Here is a 22,444-nt window from a genome sequence, read left to right on the forward strand (position 1 = left end):
AAATATATGTTACAGTATGATCAAACAAATTTAGATAAGGCTGACACTGAGAGTTTCTTTGTTTGGCATTGATTTTTCCCTAACAGAACTGCTATTAAACTTCAGTAAAAGGCATTTTTCTTGAGTGCAATTTTAGCACTCCTGTTGATTGAATTGAAAAGTCTATACTAATCAGCACATGCCTCACTGTAAATAAACATGAAATATTGTACAGCTTCAGAAAGTTTCTTGCCACAAAAACACTGCAAGATGGAGAAGTAACAGTGTGCATATCTTTGTCACATAAGTTATTCAGATTTCTTCTCCTTTGGCTGTGAATATGGAGAAACCATTCTTGGTATAAATTACCCATGTTGTGCCCTCATTGCTTCTGTCTGTTGGGAGAATAAGCCATGGTGGAAGTCAGTGCCTGACTTTGAATGTGGAAAGAATAAGAGGACAATAAGGGTAACAGGACAGCTACAAAACTTTCCCAAGACAATTCATTAAGAGACATCTCATCTCATGCAACAAATTCCATTGTGGTTTAGAACAAGGCAATTCATAATCTCCTCACTTAAACCCTAAACCAGATTATATTAGCACAAACAAACATTGTTCAAAGCTTTCTGACTCCTCTGGACCACTCTTCAGAAAGGCTGATATTTCTGCTGCTGAGGACTCACATAACTCCTGCTACTTGCCAGAGGGAGCCTTGGAAAACAGCTGAAGGAAACAGAATTTCAGAGAAGAGGGACTTTCTGAGTGAGTTGTTATAAACACAAGCTTCTCCATGTTCTTTCAGCAAAGTCAAATTTTCACTTTCCACTTGGTCTTCTCTACGAGAGTTATTTCCTTTGATAGGGATGCTTCAAATAGTCTAGCATGTATGCAGACTGAGCAGCAGGAAAGCATGGGATGCAGTAAACTGCACAGATCTCAGGAGAGGGAGAGCGGATTTCATGCTGGTTGCTTTATCCCTGTGAGGCAGTCTTGCATATCTTTCACATGAGGGGGAAAGGCAAGTTTCAATGAAACGTACAACCATCTACATTAACCTCTCTTTCCCAGTGAAACCTTCCTCCCAACTGAAAGGCCAAACTCCTGCACCCAAGTTTGGTTTTCACAGAGCATTTCAGACCTGCTCATGGTGGAGAACATATTAATGCTTCACCTAGAAGCTTGTTACAAAAGCTCCATATTCTCTGCATATTAATTAATAATTGCTTTGTAATTTGTCATCACATAATCGTAGAATATCCCATAAGGATCACTAAATCCAGCCCCGTCCTCCTTCCAAGACTACCTAAATCTAAACCATATGACGAACAATATCACCCAGATGCTTCCTGAACTCGGCCAGGCTCAGTGCCATGACCACTTCCCCGGTAAGCCTGTTTCAGTTCCCAACCACACTCTCAGTGAAGAACCTTTTCCTAATGTCCAACCTGAACTTCCCCAGCTCCTGCCCTCCTTGAGGAAACAATTGCATCACCCCTCAAGCTGCTCTTTTCCAAGCTGAACCAGCAAAATGGTCTCAGCTGCTCCTTATAAGTCTGCCCCTTGGGACCTTTCACCTTCATAGTCACGTTCCTCTGAACACACTCACACAGTTTGATAAGCTTCTTGTGTGTATCCTACTTTCAGGGTTTCTCTAAATAGACTCAGATTGCCTGAATAAAGAGACCAGAGCAGAAGGGTTGCACAAGTGGAAAAGGGCTGTGTTAGAAATTACAGATGGAGAACTGGGAATTTTGTATGAGATGGCTATGAGCCATCAGCATCCCTTCTGCATGAACCAAAGAAACCAATCTTGTTAACACAGTATGACCCAGACTACTTTAAATTGGTTTTGGGTTTTGGGGGTTTTTTGTTGGTTTTTTTAGCTCAGATGTTGGCTGTGCTCTGAGAGGGCACAATGGCAGGTGGGACAAGGGATTTCCCTCTCCATGGCAAGGGTGGGGAATGGATGCAGGGAGTGGGATAGGGTTGGGAGTTGGAGAAAGTGGGGGTATGTGGTAGGTATGTGTGGTACAGGAACAATGTGGACTCTGCACCAGGGACATGCAGTGTGCAGGAAGAGGTCAAGGCTGCACACAAAATTACCCCAGGTCAAGGTAACCCTCTGGGAAGGGCTTATTTTGAGGAGCAGCCAGTATCCCAGCTCTGGAGCAGGTGGCTGGTGTGGGATGCTGAAGAGAAGAAGCAGACAAAATTTTGCGTAATGGTCACCAAAGCTCGCAGGGCATGGAGTGATCCTGGGCACCTGTAGCTGGACAAGATCAGAATCTGATTTGGTAACTCTGGTCTGTAAAGGAAATGCATATGTAGTTTAAGTAGCTAATTCAATTCTATACTTAAGAAAGTGAAAGCACAAGATAAATAGAGATGGCTACTGCAAAAACCTGTGCACGTTTGGACCCTGAAAGCAGGCCAGAGAGGAATGAAGTTCTTTTCTTTTAACCTTACTGGAAATCTTTTATTGTCTCCTTGTGAGACTTGGAGAAGGCTTAACCTTTCTGACAGCTTTCAAGTTCCTAACAGGGAGGTGATCACATTTGATAGACTGCAAGGATAGCTAGTTAACAGCTATAAAACACTAAGCACTGTATGAAAACTAAAACATTAATATAAAAGAAATTAATAAATTACTTGAATAAATAACACGGAACAGAGGATTTCCTAAGGCACTTCATTCATCTTGGCAACTCCATTGGCATGCTTTTTATCCATCTGTCACTTGTTTTCACAGATTACGAGCTCTTTGGAAGAGGACCTGTGTCTGTCCTCAGCACTGCCACAAGAACATGCTAGCAAGTGGAAATAATGTTGTGAAATATCCCTGCCAGTGCTATTGGAAGTGTACCAACTTCCACACCCAAGTATCTTTCTGAGGTTCTGAGTGTTCTCCTTGCCCCAGGATCTCTTCTGGTCATCCCACACAAGGATATATGATGATGAAAACCCAGGAACTGTGTCAGAGCAAGGAAACCTCAGCAACGCCAAGGTGGCACTTCAGACACCTTTGCATAGACAAACCACCCACAGGAGCAGATGTGACAATAGGCCTACAGCAGTACCTGTGTCCTTCTGAACTGATGGGCCCAGCAGGATGCTCTGTGACAACCAAAGCACCCAAATTGTCAGGATTTAACACTACATGCCTATGCTTAGTACTTTATGCCCATGTTTGAGCATTTGCACTGTCTCACAGTGCCCCCTGAAAGTGGTGACAAAAAACATGACCTTTTGGGGAGTTAATGGTACCAGGGAGTATGGCAGTAGTCATCTTTATTTTCACCTGCTTAGCTGTTGGTGTCAGGCCAAAAAGCCTATAAAACAGGAGGGCTGGCTTTGTTTTGAAAGGAGTAGAAATCCCAAGAAACTGAAAATGACATCAGGCATTTGAGATTGAAACTAAAGAGATTCATTACCTTGTCACAGGTAAGTTTAACCCACAGATCTCTGCCCTTTGCTCTGTTATCAACCAGAGCCTCCTTTCTGTCACGCATTGCATTACTTGCTGTTATCACTATTATTTACTATTCATGGAGAGTTGATGGTATATTCCAAAAGTACAGATGGGCAGGAGAGTGTACACACCCTCTTTTTTAATAGATGGAGTCTGGTAAGAAGCCTGCCTAACAGTATTTCCATGTACAGTTTTCCTATCTATTTCTCAGAGTCTCAACTGACATCAGCCCTTAAACTTCAAAAACTCTGTGTCATTACCTCATTGATGACACATACAGCTTGCTTTCCTTCTGTATTTCTCCTCAGCCTCAGCAAGGAAGACAGATTAGTCTCACCCCTGGTGAGATTTTAACAATAACAAGAGTCTGTACACCAGCAGGGTACCCATAATGACAGAAGCAGTCCTTCCAAAACCAACTAAAATGACCATATCTTCAGCCCAGTTCCCAGCAACTTCCTGGACTGGTGCTCTGGGGGCCAATTGACAGCTGGATTTGTGTTTCAATTAAGTGGAAATGAAACAGGGTGATGCTGAAGTAACTGCAAACAGAACGATTTGGGTGTCAGCGGCTCTTGTGGCCAGTGCAAACCCCAGAAGCTGTGTCCCCTCTTGGCAAGCACAGTGTTACTACACAGGTGTGTGACACCACAGAGTGTTTCATAGGTGTGTGTACCAAGGTGAATTTATGCTGATACTTTTGGTCTGTGTTTGGCCCTGCCACCTGTGAAAGCTTTGCTCTTTCCCTGCCAAGTTATGGGAAAACAAGCACTGATAAAGGGGAAAGTTGTCCTTGAAGAGAGCTTCTTGTATAAACTGTTTTAATTGGTATTCTGTGATTGGCCAGTTGTCCGCCAAGGGCATTTGAAGGAGATTCTGATGAGAAAGGGAGGAAGGCTCGCCCCCAGACTCAATTAAGAAAGACCCCCAAAACATACTGCACGTGCGTGAGGGGATTTCCGAAGTTCTCACGCATGCGCAGAAGAGCTGCACTTACATAACCGGGAGGTGGGACTGAGGGCCTCTGGCTGGGCGGTGCTGGCCACACCTGGGAGGTTGTGGTCACTCAGTTAATTGTATAAAAGTAGATAGTGCTTTCTTGGAGAGAAGTTAACTTCACATCAAGGACAACGTTGCCTTTGGCGGGGACACCTGCCAGTTTGTGAACTTACTGACTCTCCAAGGATGCTGCTTCTGCTATGGGTAATTATAGGCACGCTAGGTCGGTAAGATAACTTTATGGGCAACAGCTGGGTAACTGGGGCTTATTTCTCTCCTCCTTCCTCCCTTTTGGGTTTGTTTGTTTTGTCGGCCACCCTCTTGGTAATAAATCTTGGGTTTTGTTAAGCTTTCAACGGTGTCGTGGTTTCAAGCTTCAGTATATCTTCGAACCTCCTCCCTAATACAGTGTGTCATACGGTGGTGCTGCTCAGACCATGTGGAATCTGAGCCCATATTGGCAATAACAGACACCTATTGCTATGCCCATGTATTGAGTCACGTGTGTGTGTGTGTGTAGGTATGTCTTCAAACACAAGGTGAATTCCGATATGTTGATGACAAAATGCAGGTATGCTACCCCAAAAAATTTCATTTTTTCCCCCCGATTTCATTTTTCTTACTGTACTATGGTGAATGAGTGTTTGTTTTAAGGTCGCTTTAAAAATCACGAAAAAGGTATCAGCAAAAGCAGGTTTAATATAAAAGTGAGAGCAAGACAAAGTTTGTCGGCAAGGTTCCCTCTGCTACTTATTAGATGGTTAAAGCACAAAGAGAAAGGGCAAACTAAAACCTAAAATCAATCAATCTAAACCCAAAATCAATCAAAAAATGTGGAGGCGGAGGGGGTGGGGGGAAGGATAGGAAAGGGTAAGGACAGAAAGGAATAAGGAAGACCCTCCTGTTGAGTCACAAGGTTCAGACCTCTTTGCTAAACTGTGCCCCAGACTTGACCAGCAGTTCAGGCCTAAAGGTCACTTAATACCACTTAAGTGATAGCTTAAGTTAAACAATTTAACCAAAGATTCATATAGAATTTACTGTAGCACAACAGTAATTCACTTGCAGGCCTAGCTTACGAATCTAAAGTACCAGCAAGAGAGTGGGCTTTAGCCATAATAATTTTCCATCCTGGCTGCAATTTGGGTCAGTAACTTTCTTTGAAAAGATTCTATTCTGCTTGGGTTGTTACTCAGGCAAGAGAAATAAGTTTCCAAGGCTGTTCCTTAAAAAGCAGGAGCTTGTTAGACAGCACTAATCCCTGGGAGCAGGCGGTGTTTCTGATAATCCCAAGAGGAGCTTAGCCCAGGTGCTGTTCATCACAGACAGGCTTAATGAGCATTTCTCAGATACATGGAGGCCCGAGGAGGAGCAGGGAGGATGCACACCCCATGTACATATATACATATGTACACCGTTGTTGTGTTGGTGAATTAAAATGAATCTAAATCCAAATCTTGATCAGAGACAGTCTTTGAGTCCTTTAATGCAATTTTCTCATCACTGTAGTGGGTTGGCTTTTGGATTTTTTAGGCTTTCCTTAGCAATGGGGGTCAGAAATCTGAGGAAGTATTCCATATCATCCTTTAGCGTAATACAACATATAAATAAGGTGCAGACAAGAGAGCTCGCTCTCTTCTCTCTTCCGGTGGCTGAAGACGACAGGTCTCTCTGCAGATGGTCTTTGCTTGTATGGGCCAAGGTCTGTTTGCTTAGATCTGCCGTTATCTCTGGTCCCTCCAGGAGGTGTGGGGAGTTGTTTGGTGCTTCGCACAGTTCTGCTGTCTCGTTCAGGGAAGTATTTAATTAGTTTTTTTTATTTATTCGCTAGCTCTCTATTAACGGTGTATATTTGTAGGATATTTGTTTTAGGGTTTTTTTATCCCTGTTTCCCCCCTCCCTTTTCCCTTTATTCCCCTCGGGAGCTCCCTATTGTATGTACAATATATTCAAATTGTACATATAATTGTAAATATATATTTTTGATATAATCCCGTTTCGTTCGGGCTTCTTTTGGTTTTTCTGTGCTTTGTTTTTTTTCCTCACTTGAAAGAGCGGGAGGGGACAGCTTGGACTTGTCAAGAAATCCAGGCCAAACTGATACAATCACAAGCCCCCAGGATAATACCACTTAGTAGCAGATAGCCTTACTCGAGTAACCACTTAAACCGACAAGAATCTTTTCATTGCTTTAGGTCTGATTCCCAGTTCCCACACGTTTCTTCAACTCAGCTGAAGAACAGATTCTGAACTTTGTTTATCCATGGCTTTGCATTTATTAATCCTATAACAAGCAATTACAGAATTTGGTACTCTGTTGTCAAAACCATCAAAACTGCATTAATGCATTGTACACAGCATCATATATTGGCTTTGCCCTTTTTCTTGATTTTGATACAATTTGGTGTCAATCTCATGGTTTGGAGGTATATGTAATTCTCCAGGTGTTCTGCCTTGGATTTTCAGGCACCAGAGACAATGAGCATCTCTTAGCCTCCCAAGGCTTTTCCAAGGACAACCCTGAACGTGCTGAGGAGCAGCTAATCCCAGGGAGGAGGGAAATACTCCCAGTTCTCCTCTCCTGAATCCACAGCACTAGCCTGCAAGGCTACCTGCTGGGCTTGGGAGCAATGCTGGTGAGTATTTTGTCTTCTCATGCCATTTCACAGGAAAAACAGTTCTACGTGTTCATAAATGCTCAGCTACCCAGGAGGAATGAAACCAATAGAGTTTTGGTGACTGATTCAGTGACACATCATAGACAACAGAAGGCTGAAGTGGAGCTGCTACTGCATGGGCAGCAAAGGATTATCCAGCCACCCCACCTTCGAGTCAGCTGTGTGGAAAAACAAACCCTGAAAGACCCACTTAAGTTCCAAACTTGTCTCTTTTGCCCAGATCACCCTTGATGGGCATTGGTGAGTAAGCACCAGCCAGTGACAGCACAGACATGCTGGATGTCAGCTCCCAGTGTAAGGGAGAAATCCAGGAGTCTGGAACACCTTCCAGCTTCCTTTGGGTGATTCAGGGAGTTGTGGAGATGGACAGCAGGAGGATGTCACAGATCCAAATCCAAACTGCCAGCAGACACTGGAAACCCCAGGCTGTCTTTTTTTGACTTCTGCCTAAGGGTTTACTTATGTGTCTGATAAAATCCAGCTGTTTTGGTCTGAATGATGGGATACCCGGGATCCTGCTTGGTGGATACCTTCTCATGGATGATTTCCCACCCCAAAGATGGTTTTTTTGCTTTTCATGCAATCCACTTATCATGTGCAGGCTGCACTTTCAGACCTTTCTGCAAACGGGTCACAGGGCTTCAGGATGGTCTTTATCCCCTTCTCCAGTCCATGCCCACTTCTCCACCTCATTCCTGTGCTTCCACCTTACTGCGTTGTGTGCATCACCAGGGATGGCAACGAGGATGTTTGCCCCACAGCTGCCCTATCTTGTGGCACGGACGCCCTTCTGCAGCCACATCCTGTTCTTTCTCACGGGTTTTACACGGAGAGCGCTCGGCAGGGGGAAGGCCGGGAACGGTGCTGGCACAGGACTCTCCAGTCCTGGCACAGAATTCCCCACATTGCCGAAGGGTCCTCCACACCGCCAGAGGGCGCCCTCGCCCGCCCTCACTCCGGACCGTGCGCCCCGCCCAGAGACGGGCAAGCGGAGTGTCGCTACTGGCCCAGCGCCGCCGGCCCCGCCCCCTGGGGGTCACGCGCTCGGCCTCAGCGCTGCCGGAAGTGCCAGTCTGGGCGGTGGGTCCGGGTCCGGTGCCGGCCCCCAGCACGGCCCCCGCCCGGTTCCCTCTCGGTCCCTCTCTGGCCCCCTCAGCCACCCCCCAGCCATGCACCCGCGGCGCCCCGACGGCTTCGACGGCCTGGGCTACCGCGGGGGCGGCCGCGAGGAGCCGGGCCCGGGCGCCAGGCCCTTCGGCGGGTCGGAGCTGGGCCACTGGGTGACCACCCCGCCCGACATCCCCGGCAGCCGCAACCTGCACTGGGGCGAGAAGACGCCGCCGTACGGGGCCGGGACGCCCCTGGGCGGCGCTGGCCCCAACGAGGAGCCCAACCTCGGGGCGGGCGGCCCCGGCGCCGGTAAGGGGGGGCCCGCCGGACTGAGCTCCGGTCCCCCGTGAGCCGGGTGAGGGCGGGCGGGCGGCGGCCCCGGGCTGTGCGCTCCTATGTGCTGGCGGTGCACAAGGGAACAAAAAGTCACTTAGAAGAAGGAGAACTGCTCCATGATCGGTTGTTGCGCCCCAGCACCACGTAGTTCCCGTGCCACTGGTGGTTTTTGGGAGTGGCAGGACGCGCCACCCCCGCAGCTCCCGGTTGAGCCCATGTAAACAACATCCTGCAGAAATACTCTGCCTTCTGTGAAGGCAGGAAGTGCCTCCTGGCCTCGAGTGTTTCTTTTAGGCAGTGTTGGTGTTTCCGGCTGTGTTCGTGCAGCTTGTTAGGCTGAGAACGAGCTGATGACATAAACCACCCTCCACCCTTGATAGCGAAGGATCTGTGGGACTGGCAGGATTTAAGGAAGCAACTGCGTTCAAGTCTTTTCCAGCAGAAACCCTCAGAACTGAAGTATCGTTTTAGGTCTTAGTGGAATGGAGATGAATTAAGAAAAAGTGTAGCAATGCTACTGGACGTTGTCCCCTTTAATTAAAAGGATACTTGAGTATCTAAGTTTCATGAAATACTAATTTATCTGAAATTGAGTTACATTAGTAGGCAAGTGGGGTTTTTTTAACCTGTAGTGCATTTTATTCGGTCTTACAATGAGTACAACCCTTAGCTGGACTTTTCCTCCATGCAAGCACTGGTTAAAGCACTGTTTTAAGTATTCTGATGTACTTGGATACTGCCTTTTTTTTCCTCCTATCTCCTTATGAAGAGTATGTTCATTCTGCATTTTGGGGGACTGATAAGGAGTGGCTGTAATCACTGAATGCAGCTGCTGCAGATGGAGAGTCTTACCATTGCTCTTGGGAGGGCTGCCACATCTGTGTGGAGCTCCACACAGTTACTGGCTTTATCCGTGCTTTCAGACTGCTTGCACCCTGAAAATTGTAGGGCTGAACATCAATTTTCAGTTGCCTTTACAGTTCTTACGCTCTTTTTAAAATCTCTTGTAACTCCCAATGTGCAAATGTCTGCCTGGTAGCAGACAACAGAGTTGAACTAATGAGTTCAATGAGCTCTTGTTGCAGTTTTGACAGTTCTCCGGTAACTAGATTTTTGCAAAGGACAAAATTATTTGTGGAGATAAACAACTGGCTTGAAAATTTGCTTTGTGTTGATGTTTGTTACTTCATCTGTGGCTTTTTTGTGTTACTTTTCTCAAATTGGCTCCTTTTTACTCTTTTGTTTTTAGCATTATTTTCACCTCAGATATCTAAATTTATGTCTCAGAATTACTGTAAACTACCACGTATGTTAACTTTTTCAGTAGGTGGTTTGAATTAGAATTTTTTTTAGTGCTCACTTTCTCTTTTTTCCCTGTGAGACAAACATAATTTTATGTATAAAAGCATGTACAAACTCAAATGCAGTCCAAAGTGAAGTATCCCTGGGGAAATAATTTTTTTATATTCTCTGTTGCTGAGCTGCCGTAAATGTTGTGGTTTAGTGCTTGTAATTTTCTGAAGCAAGTACAGAATGAAATTAGTTTTTCAGGTCCTGTGCAGGGCATTTTCTCCTGTTATATGATTAGCACAGCTGTTTTTTTTAATTTTTTTTTTTTCCAGAACAGTTGAACAGATTTGCAGGCTTTGGAATTGGCCTTGCAAGGTAAGAGTTGTATTCACTGACAGTGAAGTACTAAAACTCTTATTTGTCTTACAAACCCTACATGTACTTTTGTGTTGTGTTTTTGTGCCAATAGACTTCAGCAGCTGAAGTACCTGTAGAAACCTATTACTGAGAATCCATTTAGTTTTCTGTTCTCTTTAACTGTTGCTCAAAAATACTAAATACTCAATGAATGCAAGAAACAGTTTTTCATAAGTTGTGCCCAGGACATGAGTACCCTGTCTGAGCAATCTGAAAGTAACATCAGAGAACTTTTTTCACATCTGCCACTTTAATTACTACTTTTAGGTAATGCAAATATTTTCTAACAAGGTGAAAATGTCTTCAAGTATGTTATCAAAATATCATGGGATCATCATGTTCATCTAGCCAAGTGGTCTGATAACCATTTTATTGCTTATTATGGTGACACTGATCATTGATAATGTTTTTGAGAAAATGGTAGACTTTAAGATATTTAACATTTTCAGAGGTTTAATTGTCAGGCGTAAGGATGATGGTAAGCTGAGGGTTTTTTGTAGGAGGCCTGCTGAGTCATACTCACCTGATTAGGTTTTCCTTGGTCAAAGTACTAATGCAGTTTGTGAAAGGGTGGGAGTTGTTTTTTTTTTTATCTTGGAAAAGTTAGAATTAAAAAAAGGTTTAACTCCTTGTTGACTTGAATGTGATACTTCTCAGAGAAAAGTGCTTCTCTCTTCAGAGTATGAGAATACTTCTGCCAGTTACTCAGTTCTGGACCAATATGCGAAGCTATGTCAGTTCAGGTTCATATAGTGTAGTTTTACTTGAAGAGGAGGACCTTTTTTTTTCTCTTGACCACCAGCCTGTCCTGCTCCTGTCCCTTAGTTATGACCCTTGATGCCGATCAGAACCTCTTTAACCTGTTTGACTCACTAAAACAGAGTCAGTGAAAGAGCTGGATTATTTTTTCCTATTTCAGTTAGGTTGATATACCTGGGAGTTGACTAGCTATGTCAACCAGCAGACACCAGTTGATGGGACCAGAGAGGGAAGGAATAAAGAGGGAGGACTAGGAATGACCATTTTTGGCAACTAATGAGTTGCTTAAATTGGATCATCCCCTTCCATGAAACTGCTTATCCCTCTTCTCCCACTGCTTTCCTTGCAGTGTCTCAGCTTGCACATTCAAGCTTGCCCCTTGATAAGCTTTTCATTTGTTAAAATAGAGATGATGGAGTGGAAGAGGAAGAACTAATCCCTCCAAACGTGTAAAGAGGAGTTTGATTTCTTTCCACCCTTATGTAGCAGGAGACCTCAGGATGCTACCAGCACAGGAATGGAGCCATAGGGCAGGAACATGATCTCATTCAGGAGCAGAGATATGTTGTGAACTGTAGGTTTTGATTTAATTAAGCATGACAGTTTTCCACATTTTGAGCACCATGCCCACTAGGACTAAAATGAACATGTAGTTTTTGTGAGGTTAGTTGAGTTGGCTACAGGGAAGGCTGAGTAGATACCAGCTGAAGTACAGGGAAGGTTTCACCTCTTTTGGTGTAAGCAAACTACTAAGTAGCTTAGTAGTTACGAAACTGCAGGGTCAGTGCTTTTCTGTGCCAGTTAGTACTTGTTTGTCTGGAGTTAAGAAACTTACCCCAGATGATCTTGTAGCTGCTACGTGGGATATTTAGAAAATCCTGGATGTTTTCCTTTTCTAATCCATATCCCAGGTTTGAACGACATACAGGTAAGTACTCTGATCACTCAGGCAACCTGAGATGGAATGAATAGTTTCTCTGCATGGCTGCAACCAGGAATCCTACTTTGAAAGGGAGAGAACTTTTCTGTTAAGTTTTAATTGAAGTACAGCTTCTGGGAGCGGTGGAAAAGTTAGTTTTGGGTGGTAGTGTTTTCAATGAAAAAACAGTCAGCTGTTATTACCAGTCCTCTAGCCCTGCTAAGGAGAGTCTTGATTAATAATGTGGTAAGCAGAATGAACATAAAACTAGAAACTAATCCTTTTATAATTGTGGCTCTGGCCTGTTTTGTTCTCTGATGCTTTGAGGAGGGAGAGCTTAAGAAATTTGGTTTGGTATTTTGCCTATAAAAATACATTCATACTACATATATATGTGGCTTTTTCATAGTGAACATGAGTGTCAGATTTTTTTGTAACTGGTTCCTTTTGTAGTATTGGCAGGATATCAGGCAGCCATCAAAAATGCCCCATTAGTTCACTAGATATTACGTGGTTTTTCCAAGTATTGATCTAATGTTGTTAGAGAAAAATAACAAGCCTTATCTTTCTAAGAAATTTATAGTGGCTTCTCATGCATTAAATACAATTTTCTTTGAAAGCCTATTTACAGAAAATGTGTTGGCACATCCCTGCATTGTTCTACGTCGTCAGTGTCAGGTATGTCTTTTATGTTACCTCTTCCAGTCAGAGCTCCTGTGTACTGTGGTATACTCCTTATACTGCATACTTTCATACAGTTATGAAAATAGAGAAATAAGCATCACAATTTTTAGGGAGACACTGCTACATTAACTTGTTTTTATTTGTAGAATAGTTGTTTTCCATTCTGAGATTTAACTCATCTTGGAAATCCTTAATCATTTTTTGGGCAGTGAAAGTGAATTACAGCAAGTGTTTTGCAGTCTACAGAACAACTTCCAGATCCCTCAATTACAAGCAGAATACTTTGTTTAATAGTTTCCAATTTATGCTTCCTTTATTGTTTACATTTTCACTGTACAAATACTTAAAAGTTCTGCCTGTTTCCCTAAATTTCAGTGGGAATTTATTCATATTTTTAGCTGACCTTTACAGAGATAAAGTTCTTACATTGGAAATGCTTTTATTCTTCAGAATTGTACCATCTACAAGTGTGTTACTAAAACTGCTACTACTTGTATTTTTAACAGGTTAATTATCATGCTCGGAATTACCATCTCACTCCATTTACTATTGTCAATATTATGTACTGCATCAATAAGACACAGGTCAGTATTTGGTGACAGGCTGTATCTGAGCAGTGTACGTTGAAATATATAACTCTTTATGTATTTGTTGTTTAAAAATATGACCATTATAAGGGTTTATTATTTGGAGAAATGTTTCAAGAAGATCATTGTAAGTCATTTTTTTAAGAAGTATAGTACTTAGTGGGGACAATTTGTAGATGTTGTAGAAAACAAAAGGTCCCTGAAACTTAATTTTTTTTCATAAGTATTCTAAAAGATGATTAATCTTTATGTGGATAATAATAATATCTAAGCAACTACTTTCAGTGATAATACGGAATTAATTTCCAGTTCTGCATGGGTATGACAATCCTGAAACTCAGATGAGAATTTTTGAATTTCTTATGGATTTTTAATATCTCAAGGTCATTGTTGTCCGTAGGAAGTGGTGTTAAGTTTATAGTACTGAGTATTAACAGTGAGAGAGACACCTCCAAAATTGTTAACAACTCTTTGAAATTACTGAAAAGCAAACGTTTCTTTAGAGTTGAAAAGTGTTTTATCACCTGAATTTGGTGATAAAGTTGAGCAGTAGAATTGTAGCCTTACATGGTATGAATTTGCTGAAATTTTATAATAATTAGTAAGTTTTTTGAGTTTTTTATTGCATATTTCAAAACACAGGGTCCAAGAGCTCTCTGGAAAGGAATGGGCAGCACTTTCATTGTTCAGGGCATAACCCTGGGAACAGAAGGCATCATCAGTGAATTTACACCTTTGCCGAGGTATTGCATGGGATTTTTACTGCTTCACAAATTTATTATCAGTTGTTGACCTGTATTCAAAAATTTAGAAATGTAAGCATGTCTGAAATATGTTACTTCATGAGAACAGTCAGACATTGAATAGGTGTTTCCAAGCACAGTGTGGTTGTCTTGGCAAAGGCAACTTTGTAATTCAGAAATACTAGGAGACTCTTTCTGGGAGCTTTGTATGTTTGGCGTGTCTGCTTACTGGTCTGAGTATAGAAATACTGTAGCAAATAAGTCTTTAGTGTTATTTGACTGTAATAAAAGAATAAATTTCTTGTTGTATTTTGGTTGATATTGTGTGATACTAGCAAGTACCATACCTAAGGTAAAAATTCCAGGTCTCATTAATCTAAGTACAGACAACTTGCACAGCTAAAAAGCCCGCACTGGCATTTTGCTGGACATTTGCACTGTTTGTGGTAGGTGAGAGAACAGAATGGCCTGCATTAGTAAATGAGAAGACATGGTAAATAAGAGCCCATGTGACTGGCAGCTTTGTCTTCTGTCCTTCTTTACCAACAAATACATGTACTTTGTTCAATGTTCTCATAATGAAGGGGCTACAACTAAAAATGGCTGACTTAATTTAAAGAAATATTCACCGTTCTACATCACTGAGTCCATCTGCTGCTCTAGAAGTTTAGTAATATCTTTTAGTTTGATTTGTGATTCTGTCTAATTTATGCTTTACGATAACTCCAGAATTATGGTGAAATATTGTGATGTCTTTCTGCTTTGAGATACAAAACTGATAAAGAATTTTATTTTGAAGGCTTTTTATTTTGTTTTATAATGATTCAGAGCTAACAGTAAGGGCTGACAACTGTAATAATATCTACTATCAGTTTTGTTGCAGATACGTTAAGAGTAAGCAGGTTGTGTGTTTGTTTTATAAAGTAATATAAGTAAAGTAAAGTAGGGTAGTGCAAGACTGAGTTCATCAAAAGTTAGAAAAAGGTGCTTTACTTAAGTTACAGGGAACAAGTGGAAGCCAATAGAATGATGAAGACCTGTCTTGGAAAATATATTGGGAGACAGGCAAGTGGTTGGGTTTATGGTTTAGTTTTGAATGGAGCAGTGAGCTTGAGAATCATATTAGGTTTCGGAAGAGACAAGTGCCTGTTTTGAATGTGTGGACAGAGACCAAGCATTTAAGGGACATGGAAACTAACCTGGTTTTAAAGACAAGAACTGTAGGTAGGCTGAATCGAACTACTCTTATGATGAATACATCCATACTATTAAAAGTAAGTCTTTGCAGGCTCAAAAGCATTAATAAAAGCATTTCCTACTTAAATTGGGTGGTGTGTGTATTTAAGGTTTTTGGTCAGCTCTGTCTCATATGTAACTGAAATTCCCAGGCATACACTTTTCCTCCGAATGTGGCTCGTTCTAGTTTTTAAATACAGCTGTAGGGTATGCTTAAGTTCACAAGATGCGATAGGTTGTTTATATTTTCATAGTTCTGATTTCTGCTAAATGAGAGTAGCAATTTTCTTCTTGTGGGCCAGTTGTTCAGCAGTTGGTGGTGCTGCCAAAATAAGCAAATCTTTCTTCTGGAACCAGCTGATTCCTTCCTCAGTGCTACTCCCATCTTTGTGCCAACACAGTATGTGAACAGTCAGGAAATGAACTGCACTGGGGAAGTGATCTGGCTAAAATGGTTGTCTCCTTCATGCACCACCCCACCCTAATTTTCTACTGAGTGTTCTCTCTTCCTTTTTAGTGGTGGCATATTTGGGCTGTCATGTGGAGGTAAAGGTTATTGCTTACAGCAGCAGTGCCAGCAAATCTGATTTAAAAGGTTATTTAACCACATTATCAGGATCCAAAGGACACAGGGAAGTAAAATGTCAATTCCAATTCTATATCATGGTATCATAAAAGAATACCCCTGTTTTAGGAGAGGGGTGCAGAAATGGATGTGAATGCGATTCTGTACTAGACAAACTCATTCTGTAATTGTTCTTCCACTGCAGCAACAGTTGTACTGAGTGGATTGACAGGTTAAGCTTAGTTTGAGTGGTTTAATTTTCCACATCATTTAAGTATTATGGGTCAGTGGATATGATCCAAGTGTCTGAAATATATAATGGCAAAGATAATCTTCTGTTACTATGTTTAGGAAAGTGATAGGTACTGTAGCACAAAATTCTTGAGAAAGAGTAAAGAGTTGTTATGACTGCAGGCAATGGCTAAGTGCAATTCCTGGACAAGAATGGAAGATGAACACTTTATACCTTGTTATTAAAAATACCAAGTCTAGTGTACCCAACACTTGAGACAAAAGTATCTTTACCTCATAGCTGGACTATTTACCATATGCATGGTAAGTACATGTGGTATTTGAGTTTTCTTGAGCTAGGTGGGTTTACATTTTCTGTCAAGTGGAATAGAAACATTTGCTGTTCATATTTTGAAGTATGTAAAGATACTACTTTAAGGGAATGGTTTTCATGCCACCTTTGTGTTAGGTTTTATTTAATCAGGATATGCTATAAACTGGTCATAAGTCAAAAAGCTCGAGTTACATCTGTACAGAATTACTATGCAGCTTCTAGCTTGATCTTTTGTTCTTGTCTAGCTGTGTCAGAATGTGATTTAAGTTTTCAGGAAAAAAACAACAGGGTAAATATAACCTCAAAGAACAGAAAGGCATAGCCAAACCAAAACATAATAAAAATTGTATGCTGATAAAGGAAAAGTATTGAGATTTTAAAATCCAGTATTCCCTGAAATTGCTTTAAGAGATAGTGTAAAAGAATGCAAAATAAATGCCAAAGACTAAAACCAGTTGCTGTGAGAGCTACATACACCTTATTAATTAATAGCTGAAACCTTTTTTGATCAAATGTCTGAAGGCCTGAATAACTTCTGGAAGTTAAGCATGATTTATTAAATGTTTTGCTCTGTCTTTCCAATATGAGAAATCCTGCAACATAAACCAATAGGAGAACGCCGGTATGAGAACTGGATATTGACACCCATGGGAGAAATGCTTGAGAATTTTATATGTTCTTATTCATATTGTGGTAAATACGTTTCTTTTTAGGGAGCTTTCACATAAATGGAACTTCAAGCAGATAGGTGGACATCTTTTACTCAAAGGGTAAGTATAGCAGGTGTTACTACCTTATGTCTAATTATCTAAACATTTATAAAACTACTAAACGTATATTAGTTTAGTCTGCAGCTATGGTTACTTGACAGGGTGCTTATGTAATTTTCAGATTGATTTTTTGAACAATCTAGATTGCATACACCGCAAACCACCACAAACTGGACTGATTTAAAAGATTAGATTCTTCTAATCTTTCTAATTAGAACTGAATCAGTCTGATCACATGGAAATAGAATTTAGCAGAACTTCTGACTGAAGTTTTTCTCAACTTATTGATGTGTGTTTTAGTAATTGAGTAATTAAGTCATGTTTTGTTAACTTTCTCTTAGGAATAATTTGGTTGCTAATTTTATCAACTTTCTTGTGCCTGTTTGGCTGAAATTAGAGTAATTGTCATGACCTTAATTGTTACCTTGTTGATTTCTACAGTTTAACGCATGTGATAGCAATGCCTTTTTATTCTGCGAGCCTGATTGAAACTGTACAGGTAATTTACATATATTTACAACAATTAACAAGTTCCTGTTATTCTGTTTATAGATCAGATTATGCAGAGAAGTAAATCTTTGGCTTTGAATTCAAGTTTGTTGCAGTAATTGCATTTGTTTTGCTTGAGGCTGTTATGACTTATTAACTGAGATAAAAAATGTTTACTGTGAATGTTTATCTTAACTCTCAATCTAGGGTAATTCTGCCAGAGTTCTCTGTATAATGAGTTGCACTTAACTAACATGCTAGTATCTTTTGTGCAGCCGGTGGAACTCTCTCTGTAAAGTGAGCTCTCGTGCAGACGGTACAGGACAGTCACTGTTGTGTCATTCAGTCATCAAAATAATTTTCATTCATGACATGAACAAGTTGTAAGTACTGTCGAGACTGTTTGCTAGGGTGTGTCTCCAAAGTGGTGCTTTTTCTGTGGAGAAGGCTGACTTCTACAGTTTCTTAGTTTCAGCATGTACTTTACAGGCCTGAACTCTTAAGGGGCAGGATTCTGCTTTGTGCAGAAGATCCAAGCTTAAATTAGCCAGAAGGTACTAGGAGAGCTTTTCTGTCTGAATTGGCTACATTATGGATTAACAGACAGGTGAGATTAAATATCTGTGCAGAGAGAGGCAAAGAGAGACTCCCAGCAACAAACTTGCTTTCTCTAAAGTTACTCTGTATTTAGGAAACCCTGTCTCCTCTTGAATTATTTTAAAAATACAGCCTGAGGGGATCTGTGCATTTGTGGAAGATTTGGGATACGTAGCTGGTGTCATAATGGAAAGCTGTTGGAACTCAGACTGCCTTTATTACTGGGGAATGGCTCTACCCTGAACATGCCATAATTCTGGAACTAGAAACAGTGGCAGAACACTGTCAATGTCCCTTGAGTTCATAGCAGGCCACAGAATGGAATGTTATATTTGTGTATCTTACTGCTTGTATTTTTGTTGGAAAGGATGTTGTTGCAAAGTGAGTGTAAAGTTTCTTTGCTAGAAAGCAGCTTAGTAGGAAAACAATCAAAAAGCCAAACCAGCATCTCTTCCAGCCTTTTAGATTGGTGATCATCTCTGTAAAGAGAGCATTTGTGGAGATTTTGTTTGAGCTGTAATAATTAGTGGAGGGGAGCAACTTGGCTGGCCAGTTTTACATTATATCCCTGTACTGCATGAGGACAATGACCAGTAACAAACCGGAAAAGTTGTAAAGATTGTGGGATTTGCTACTAACAGGTTTATATTGACTTTGTCTTAATTCTGATAAGCCATACTGTTCAACAGTATTTGACACTTTTCCAAGTAAATACATTTTATCAAAATAGCTGTAAATGGTAGACATTCGGGGCTGCTACATTACTGCTTTTGTCATTAACACCTCAAACCTCATGGTGGCGTTATTTGACTAAAGCAAGAACGGTTTTGAAGTGCAATGACCAGCAATATCGGGAAGAAAAGGAGTCAGGAGAGGTTGTGATGCTTAATTTGTATTTAGAGTCTGAAACAACGGTTTTTTAATTGGTTTTTCTCTTGTGCATTAGTGACCATGAAGGCTTTGCAGGCTGTTTAGTCCTTCCTCAGAATTCTGAGGAATATTCTGGTGGTCTGTCCCAGCATGAGGTCAGGACACAGCCCACATGGACTCAGGAGAGCACCCAAATCTTGAATTTCAGATGTAAACCACATGATAAAATACTGGAGTTTGTATAAGCATTGGAAGGAGAAACAATGCTTATAGGTTAATCCTACGCTCATAGAGGGAATGTAACAGAGTAAATAACTATGGATTTTTAGTTCAGCTACATGAACAGGATAATTATCTCTTTACTAACAGACAGCATGGGTAAAGAATACTGTTTTCAATGCATATAATGCAATGGAAACATGGAAATCTGAGCCTATAAATTCATATTGAAAATGATCTTTCAACTCTAGTTATAGAAGTCTTTACTATGTACAGTCAAGTTCAGAGATTATAGTCATAGTCCTCAAAGTAAAGGAATTTTGAATTAGATAAATACTTTCTTGCATTTTTCTCCAGAAGTAGACATTCTAAGTTCATGACCTTTTTGCAGACTTATGCTTTCAACGGTCAACTGAAGGTTGAGTTTCTTTGATAGAAACACAACTGCAGTATACATTAAAAAAAAACCTCTTCAAGATGGGTTCATTTTTTAAAGAATGAAGTAAATGAATGCTCTCAAGAGTGTTATACAGAGTGTTTTTATTTATACAGCTGTGTGGACATGTGGCATGCAAATGTTTAACTGTTTTTTTTTAAAAAGTTCATCAGTGATGAAGTGTCAGTGGATGTCAGGATGGTTCTGAAGTGGTCAGCACAAGTTGTAACTACTTCTTTATGCTTGTAGAGTGAAATAATTCGAGATAATCCTGGCATCCTGGACTGCGTGAAGGAAGGAATTGGCAGAGTTGTAGGCCTGGGAGTGCCCCATAGCAAGCGCCTCCTCCCTCTGATGGTCCTGACTTTCCCAACTGCTGTACATGGAGTTCTTCACTACGTCATTAGTTCCATCGTCCAGAAGCTTGTTTTGTTTGTTCTGAAAAGGGGTAATTCCCACAACCTTCCAACTGAGAGCTCCACTTCTGTGCAAAGCATGCTGGATGCGTATTTCCCAGAACTGATTGCTAGCTTTGCTGCCAGCCTTTGTGCTGATGTCATGCTCTACCCACTGGAAACAGTTTTACACCGCCTTCATATTCAAGGGACACGCACAATAATTGACAATACAGACCTTGGCTATGAAGTGCTTCCAATCAATACTCAGTATGAGGGAATGAAAGACTGCATAAATACTATAAAACGGGAAGAAGGAATGCAAGGTTTTTATAAAGGATTTGGAGCAGTTATAGTACAGTATACCTTGCATGTGGCAGTTTTACAGCTTACCAAAATTATTTACTCAACAGTGCTTCAAAACGTTTCTTAATCTGCCCGGGTCTGGATCTAGCAAAGTGGTCATGATTGACTTGCTAGCCTAGTTGTTTAAAATGGCTTAGAAAAAGAACTTTGAAGAATCCACTCAATGGATTCTCCTTACACTGTAAAACAACTTGTTTTAAAAATGGGGATATAGTTTCCGAAGTGTAATTAAAAAAGTACTGTTTAAAAGTGATAGACAGAAATTGAGTACATCATATGCAGTCATAAAAGGGGATCAGATTTCAAATGTGATTGCAGTGAGAATTTATCTTTCACCAGTTCACTGACTGATATGGATATGAGTTGTTAATATCTGCTTTGTAAGCATCACATCTGATATTTAATATGGACTGTTAGCCAGTTCAAAGGAATTTATTTTCTTAAGTTGTAAGAACTTCCAAGTGGAGGACTGATGGCTTTACTTGTCTTTTAAAAATGTTTCCAACGTCACTATTAATGGAACTGCGAGTTAAATAGAAACTGTAAAAGTAATTTAAGTAGACTTAAATGTCATAATTTACAGGTACATAGACTACTTATTTTGCTGCAGCATGGCAGAAGATGACTAAGGGAATCTTTTGCTTTTTATGAAAACAATGAAAAATGGATTTTGGGCAAAGTTGCACCGAATGCAAATTTGACTGTCTTGCAGTTTGTTTGCAAGGCTTACAATAACTAAGGTGTGTGAATAAAGCAAATTGGAAACTGATGTGTGCATGTGTAAGTGCCATTTGTAGTTGACTTTCCACTGATAACTTCAGGGTTTAGTTTCACTGCTACTTCATATGAAAGTAAAATAATCTTACAAATGCATATAGCAGTAGTGGTGTTCAAACTGTACAGAAAGCTTAAAAAAACAATTGGCTTTTCCTAGAGTTTCTCTTCCGTTAGATCAGAGTTCTGTGTAAAATCATCTGTTTACTATTTAGCACTGATGTCCTTCATTTAAAGTCTCTGCTAGATTAAATATTTTGCGGAGCAGAGTTGAGTCTGTTTATGTGCAAGTGAACCACTGAAATGTATAATTTTTGCCCTCTTCCCCTTCAGACTCAGCCTGAAAATGATTTCTGATCATTCTAAATGACTCAGTCCTTGGTTTCATCACTAAATATCAGGGGGAGGAGGGAGAGAGATGGTTTTCAGCAAATAAAACTAGCATGTGGAAAGTCACATTTAAATTATATGAGAGACTGTTGCTTTTTTCACATTCATGTGGCAAGTCTGTTTTTGTGAATGCTGTAAATTGATCTGCATTTTAATCATAAATCATTGTGTAGTTATCACTTATGGAAAGTAGTCATGGCAAAATAATGCAAAGATATTGCTGTTCATAAATTCTGACTTTAAATCAGGTCTACTTTATTATTAATCTAACTTTCATGTATTTTAAATGCATAAGTGTTGAAATGGAAAGTATAGTGAACTCGGAAACTGGTTTATTTTGAAATATTGCAAATTTAGTGTATAGCGTATGAAATAAAATGAGAATTCATTGTATTATAAAGTAATTCACCACAGAGGTGAATCAGGATTCCTGATTTGTGTGTTATGTTTTACTGTATAGACTTCAAAGTGGCTTTTTCAAGTTCCTTAACTTTCCTAAGTGCAAGAATATGTTGAATTAAACTACATACAAGAGCTTGGGTAAAATATTCAATTCCTGGGTTGGTTTCTTTTAAAGTTTCTATGAATATCAAGAAAGCCACATCAGAAAATCATCCAGACTGGAGGGGACCTCAGCAAGTCATCTAGTCCAAATTCCTGCTCTAAGCAGGGACAACATTGACTTCAGTCCAGATTGTGCAGGCCCTTGTCCAGTCAAGTTTTAAAATCCAACTTTTAATACATAAAACTGGCTTTTTCAAAGGTGTTCAATTCAACTGAAGCTAACTATTCCATCACA

At 40.5% G+C, this 22,444-nt stretch overlaps 1 protein-coding gene across 1 annotated transcript; it reads left to right on the forward strand.

Moving 5' to 3' along the window:
• The first annotated feature begins 8,217 nt into the window (after nt 1–8,217).
• Nucleotides 8,218–22,198, forward strand: SLC25A46 (solute carrier family 25 member 46). The gene is made up of 8 exons (XM_027671198.1): nt 8,218–8,547; nt 10,197–10,239; nt 12,580–12,637; nt 13,150–13,227; nt 13,873–13,973; nt 17,053–17,109; nt 17,551–17,608; nt 19,970–22,198. The coding sequence occupies exons 1-8, from the start codon at nt 8,298–8,300 to the stop codon at nt 20,546–20,548; spliced, it is 1,224 nt and encodes a 407-aa protein (XP_027526999.1). The 5' UTR covers nt 8,218–8,297; the 3' UTR covers nt 20,549–22,198.
• Nucleotides 22,199–22,444: the final 246 nt, after the last annotated feature.

Source organism: Neopelma chrysocephalum, unplaced genomic scaffold (genome assembly GCF_003984885.1).
Source record: "Neopelma chrysocephalum unplaced genomic scaffold, ASM398488v2 Primary Assembly neopelma1_97034, whole genome shotgun sequence".
NCBI classification, from domain to species: domain Eukaryota; kingdom Metazoa; phylum Chordata; class Aves; order Passeriformes; family Pipridae; genus Neopelma; species Neopelma chrysocephalum.

Bases quoted from the DNA above. Each gene is read 5' to 3' on its own strand.
- SLC25A46 (XM_027671198.1), top strand. From the start codon at position 8,298: ATGCACCCGCGGCGCCCCGACGGCTTCGACGGCCTGGGCTACCGCGGG. The intron at 13,974-17,052 runs GTATTGCATGGG...GTTTCTTTTTAG, and splicing joins GAATTTACACCTTTGCCGAG to GGAGCTTTCACATAAATGGA. The intron at 17,110-17,550 runs GTAAGTATAGCA...TGATTTCTACAG, and splicing joins GGACATCTTTTACTCAAAGG to TTTAACGCATGTGATAGCAA.